The sequence below is a fragment of the Crinia signifera genome, chromosome 7 (assembly GCF_055691185.1).
Source record: "Crinia signifera chromosome 7, ASM5569118v1, whole genome shotgun sequence".
Taxonomy (NCBI): Eukaryota; Metazoa; Chordata; class Amphibia; order Anura; family Myobatrachidae; genus Crinia; species Crinia signifera.
In genome coordinates this window covers 119633374-119639278 of record NC_139223.1, presented here as the reverse complement: position 1 = coordinate 119639278, position 5905 = coordinate 119633374, and the positions used below count along the sequence as shown (strand labels likewise).

Sequence of the window (5905 nt, the reverse complement as noted above, 5' to 3'; positions counted from 1 at the left end):
GAACTCCCATCTTGGCAAATTTACCACTAGGTGGAACGAGGGCTGTATAAGCCCAAGTGTAGTTAAGAGACTGTGAATTGGGCTTGTGTAATAAAGTTTAGTGAAAATGACTAGGCATAGAAGGAGGGGTTAATGCAGGGCGGGAAGCCCCCACCAATGGGTGGCCAGGGGGTAGCACCCCAGGTCAGGGGTATATAAGCTGAGGTAGCAAGGGTTACACTTCCTCTTTGAGTTTTGATCTGCAGTGAGATCTGTGACCCAAAGGATAAGTACAGCTGCGCAAGCACAAATTCCCCCCCTCTCTAGTTGTACCTGTGTCATTATGTCTGGTAGGCCAAAGAGGAGTGCTCCGCCGCCACGCTGGCTGGCGGACGCCGCGCGCCCGCTCAGCCATGTCCCTGGTCGTGGGGAAATGGGTGCAGGAAGGTCCGCAGTGATAGTAGTGGGCGGCGGGGGGTCGCGGCCTGTATCTCCCGACGCACAAAGCAGCGGTGAGGCAGGCGAGCGTTCCCCTCCTCCTGCGCTCGCTGCGGGTGCTGACAGCGTCCCTGGCTGCAGCGGGGCGCGCGCGCCGGGTTTTGGTGCGGGCGGCGTGGCCGGGCCTCCGGACGCGTCACCGGGGGGCGGGGGGGCGGGCGGCACGCGCTCCCCTCTCGCGCGGGCACTCGGGGGAGAGATAGCTACGCTGGGAGATGAGGAGAGAAACCCTGAAGTCTCCATGGGACAGCCCGCGGCGTCTCAGACACGGGGGGGGGCGGGGCTGCCTATTGGAGACGGTGAGCTCGCTGCTCCCAGCGTTGTCCCTGGAGCGCAAGTGGGAGACAGTGGGCTTGGAGCGCCCTCTGCTGGCTCCCAGTCGCATGCGCTGGATAACAATGTAGAAGCTCCCTCTGCTGGCGCGCACAGTCAGGTTGCAGGGGCACAGACACAGGGCTTCGAACACAGTGAGTTAGGAGGTACAGGTTTAAACACCTCTGGGCAGAGTGGCAGGCGAGAAAGTGTGGAAAGGGAAGAGAGCCACTCGGGCGGCAGATCAACCCCCTGTATAGTCATCACTGGGGGGCCTGTACCTGGGCAGGCCATGGACGAGGGATCTCGTTCATGGCATAGACAGGATCATGAGTCAGGTCGGCCTTATGGGCCAGGGGCGGCTCGCCCCCCGGCTGGGGAGCGAGCGTATGAACATAGCATGTTGGGTATTAGGGGTCAGCCACCTCACGGCTTTTTTACACCATGGGTGCCAGGGTATGGGGCACAACACCAGCATAGTTTTATACAGAGCCCACATTTTAATGCGTCAACGGGGGGCTCAGCCCATCACCCACCCCAACAATTGCTAGTAAGTCAGCAAGGGCAGGGTCAGTGGCCCAATCAGGCCCAAACATTCGGGAGTCACGGCGGGCCTCAGTATCCTTATTGGGGTTCAGGGCCCGGCCACTCCTTTAACTACGGCATGCCATCATACCACCCCTTCATCCCGCAGGGAGCCTATGGGTTCCCGAGCTATCAAATGCAACCATACGGGGGGTGGGTGCCACCACCGCGGGATTACTTTACAGCTGGCCCTTGTCTCCTCCTTAGGCAAAGCGAAGCAGGGGTAGATAGGCCTAGATATAGCGTTTCCGCTGCTGCATCACAGTCAACGGTAGGCGACGCTGGGGGTGTCGATCTCGCAGCGACAGCTTCCATTAGTTCAATTAATGACCCTCCCTCTATTCCAGCCACCGTATCCCGGCCTGTTACATCAGTGCTTCTGTCGGAACAAGGGTCACTGGAGAGGACGTTGCCAGCAACAACACCGCAGTCGACTTCGGGGGAGGCTACACCAGCTGCCCAGGCAAGCACGAAAGAGAGTGAGACATCTGGCGCGAAGAAAAGCTCCGTGCAGGAGGCGGTGGCTGATGGAGAGGGAGATTCGTCACAGAAAGGAAATGATGAAGAGGAGGCATCTTCTTCTGGTGAGTCTGTGTCTTCAGCCTCTTCAGGTGATAGCGATGAGTCAGGTGCTGCGAAGCGGCCGCGTAAGCTAGCGAAGCTAGTCGCAAAGCAAGTGGCAAAAGAGGTGCGGGGAAAAAAGCGTAAGAGGCAATCTAGCCCTTTAGCAACGCCAGCAATTATTGGGGAAGCATCGCACTGCTCTAACACGGCGGTAGCTCGAGGACTCAGGAAGGGAGTTAGGGAAAAAATTCGCAAAGGTAAATTTGTCGACTTTTTTACCATTACAACAGAAATGAAGAAAGAATTCGACAAGGTTAAAAAGGCTACGCCCAACAGCGAAACAGCCTTTAAGGGTTTCCATAATTGGTTGAGGGGTTTTCTGGCATTTTCATCATGTTACCTCACGCTTAGACCCACAGAGTATTTGAATGTTATTAGGTACTTACACCTCATAAACGAGACGTTCATGAGTTATAAAGGTCCGGCGTGGAGGGAATATGATGAAAAATTCTGGCTTTGTCACGAGGGTACCCCCATCATGCCCATGGGCTCAAAACATGTTGAGATTTGGTGGGAGGTCATAGGGAAAAGCCAGCCCATGACAGAAGCCGCCGGGAAGAAGTCCTTTCAAGGGGGAAAAGCGTCGGGGAAATCAGGGGGGAAAGGGCGATGTTTCGGCTACAACGACGGAAAATGTGACAGGGGGGCCAAGTGCCGCTTTAAGCACGAATGTAAAATATGCGGGCAGGTCATCCTGCCAAAGCCTGCAAAGGGGGCACCAAATCGGGAGACACCGGAGAGGGCACGTCTAGCTCTAAATAAGGCTGAATCCCCCATAGATTTACATCAGTTGGCTCGTTATTTGAAAGAGTACCCCAATAAGTTAGATGCTGATTTTTTGTTGGAGGGTTTCGTTTATGGTTTTCCCCTACCCATTCCAAAAAAAATTTTCACTTCCACAAATAGGAATCTAAAGTCAGCCAGGGAATTGCCGGATGTGGTTAGGGCAAAGGTGCTAACTGAGGTCAAGCTGGGCAGGATGGAGGGACCTTTTGAGGTAGCCCCTATACCGGGTCTGTGCATATCACCGCTAGGCGTGGTGCCCAAAAAGACCCCAGGCAAATTTCGCCTGATACAGCACCTGTCCTACCCGCCTGGCAATTCCGTTAACGATGCCATTCCTGGAGAGTTGGCAAGCGTTCGATACCAATTGTTTGATGAAGTTCTGAGTTTGGTTAAGAGTTTTGGCCCAGGGGCGCTTATGGCCAAATTAGACATAGAATCTGCGTTTCGGTTGCTCCCACTGCACCATGATTCGTTCAGATTTATGGGTTTTAAGCTAGAAGGGGCCTATTACATAGACAAATGTCTCCCCATGGGTTGTTCGATTTCTTGTTCATTTTTTGAAAGATTTAGTACATTCCTTCAGTGGTGCATTCAAAGTGAGGCTGACTCCAGAGGGGTAGCTCACTATCTGGATGATTTCCTTATAGTAGGACCAGCAGGTCGAGCAGCATGTGGGGAGACATTGCGAGTCGCTTTGCGGGTTTTCAGTTCGTTAGGAGTCCCCATAGCCCACGACAAAACAGAGGGACCCGTAACGGTCCTGTCGTACTTGGGTATCGAAATTGATACCGGGGAGGGTTGCTGCAGGCTGCCAGCGGACAAGGTGCACAAGCTGCAGGAGCTTATCGTTGATTGCGGAAAGAGAAAAAGGGTTCAGCTACGGACCATTCAGTCCCTGCTGGGTTCTTTTAATTTTGCTTGTAGGGTCATACCTATGGGCAGGGTGTTCTGCAGGAAATTGGAAAGGGCCACAGCCGGGGTTAAGGATCCACACCATACAATCCGTTTAGGAAAGGAAATTAAGGATGATTTAAAGACCTGGTACGAATTCTTGATTCGTTTTAATCATTGCCTAATGTGGCAATCCGAGACAGCTTCAAACTGGGAATTGCAGCTGTTTACAGACGCTGCGGGGTCATCAGGTTTTGGTGCTTTCTTTCAGGGGGAATGGTGTTGTGGGAAGTGGCCGCAATCCTGGATTGACAGGGGGTTTACAGTAAACATGTTATTACTGGAACTTTTCCCCATTATAGTCGCAGTGGAGCTATGGTCAGGCCAGCTCGCAAACAGAAACATAATCTTCTGGTGCGATAATTTAGGGGTTGTCCACTCTGTAAACAATCAAAGGGCAACATCACCGGAAGCATTGAGATTGTTGAGGCACCTTGTCCTTATTTGCTTGAAAAACAATATCAATTTGAGGGCTAAGCACGTACCAGGTGTTGAAAATGAAGTGGCAGATGCTTTATCAAGATTTCAGTTCACTAGGTTCCGCGAATTAGCACCAACAGCAGCCGAGACCGGCCTAAGTTGTCCAAATTCTGTCTGGCAGGTGGTAGAGCCGGCATGACAGAATTGGCATTTCGGTCTTTGGCGCCAGCTACTCGTAGGGCATATGGAAAAGCCTGGGAGGATTGGTGTAGATATCAGCAGCAGCCGGAGGCTAGGGGTAAGTCCGTTGATGACTGCCTCCTGGCTTTTGTATGGGAAAATTATAATAGCGGCCGGTCCAAGTCGGCTATGGCGGCGACATTGGCTGGAATAGCTTTTCATTGCCGTCTATTTAGCATGTCGGATCCAACGAAATCATTCATTCTCAGTAAAGCGATGAAGGGTTGGGCACGAGTTCAGCCGGGTCAACCCGATAATAGGCGCCCCTTGGACGAAGTTAGGTTAGGAGAACTATTGCAAGTGTTGGCATCGGTGGCAGACAATGGCTCGGAGCTAGCACTTTTTAAGGTGGCTTTCGCCTGGGCCTTCCACGGCGCATTTAGGGTTAGCGAGCTAACAGCGTGTAATAAGAGAGTACACTCGGGCATACTTTGGGAGGACGTGGTGGTTAGCAAGGAGCAGGTGCTATGCAGGCTGAGGAGGTCTAAAACAGACCAGCAAGGCAGGGGCACCTGGATCACGCTGAGACCACACCCAAACAAGATCATTTGTCCAGTTACTCTAGCTGGCGATTATGTAGCAGTGAGACAATGTGCGGCCGCACAATTTTTAGCGCATGCAGACGGGTCTCCGCTAACGAAATTTCAATTTGCTGCGGTCATGAAGAAGGGAGTAGCTGCGTTAGGGCTAAGGCCTGAGGAGTACGGAACGCATTCGTTCAGAATTGGCGCAGCTACGTCAGCAGCAGTGGCAGGCTTGCCACAAAATGCAATCAAAGCCGTGGGCAGGTGGAAATCCGATAGTTTTAAGAAATACGTTAGAATTGAAATGCTTTAAGTGTATAGTGTAACCCCTGGTTAAAATGCCTGTATTCAAAACTCATACCCTATGTTAAATACCAGTAAATATATGAACTAACTAAATGTAGTGTTCTGTATGGCTATGTTTTTTAAAAATGTTCATATATATTTTGGTGTGTTGGTGACACTGTATATGTCAGATTTCATCGATGGCAGTGGACTTAATTGTTGGATGCTATATACACAGTTCACAGATGTTGCTGACAGTTGAAGAGAGGGCGTAGTGATATACAGCAGGGAGTGATTTGCCCTGTCAGAGGAGAAGGGGCAGAGGAAAAGAGAAAACAGAGGAGTACAGGATGAGGTACCTGGGAGGACTCTATGAAAAGACTGTCCTGAGTTTAAGAGGGAGAGCTGTGAGGTACCTGTAATTGAGAGACAGAGGCCTGTACTCTCACTAGGAGAAAGGTGAGGCATTCCTGTGTGCCTGCAGATGGAGCTAAATCTGGCTAGTCAGTTTGCTCAGAGTAGAAGATGGAGGAGCCAGGATAAAGTAGCCAGCCCTTAACATGAGAACTCATTGGAGGATGCTGGACAGAGGGACAGAGGAGGGAGAGTGGTGAGTTAGACCACCCTCAGAGTCCCATATTAGGCTGAAAAAGTGCAGCTTGACGTTTAGTGACAAGTGACACCTGGAGTCACATAGGAGA

At 51.7% G+C, this 5905-nt stretch overlaps 1 protein-coding gene across 1 annotated transcript; it reads left to right on the top strand.

Annotated features, from left to right (window-relative positions):
* Positions 1-4350: 4350 nt before the first annotated feature.
* Positions 4351-5232, top strand: LOC146021227 (integrase/recombinase xerD homolog). The gene has a single exon (XM_083155022.1). It carries the CDS (start codon positions 4351-4353, stop codon positions 5230-5232), a length of 882 nt encoding a protein of 293 aa, XP_083011148.1.
* The last annotated feature ends 673 nt before the right edge of the window (positions 5233-5905 follow it).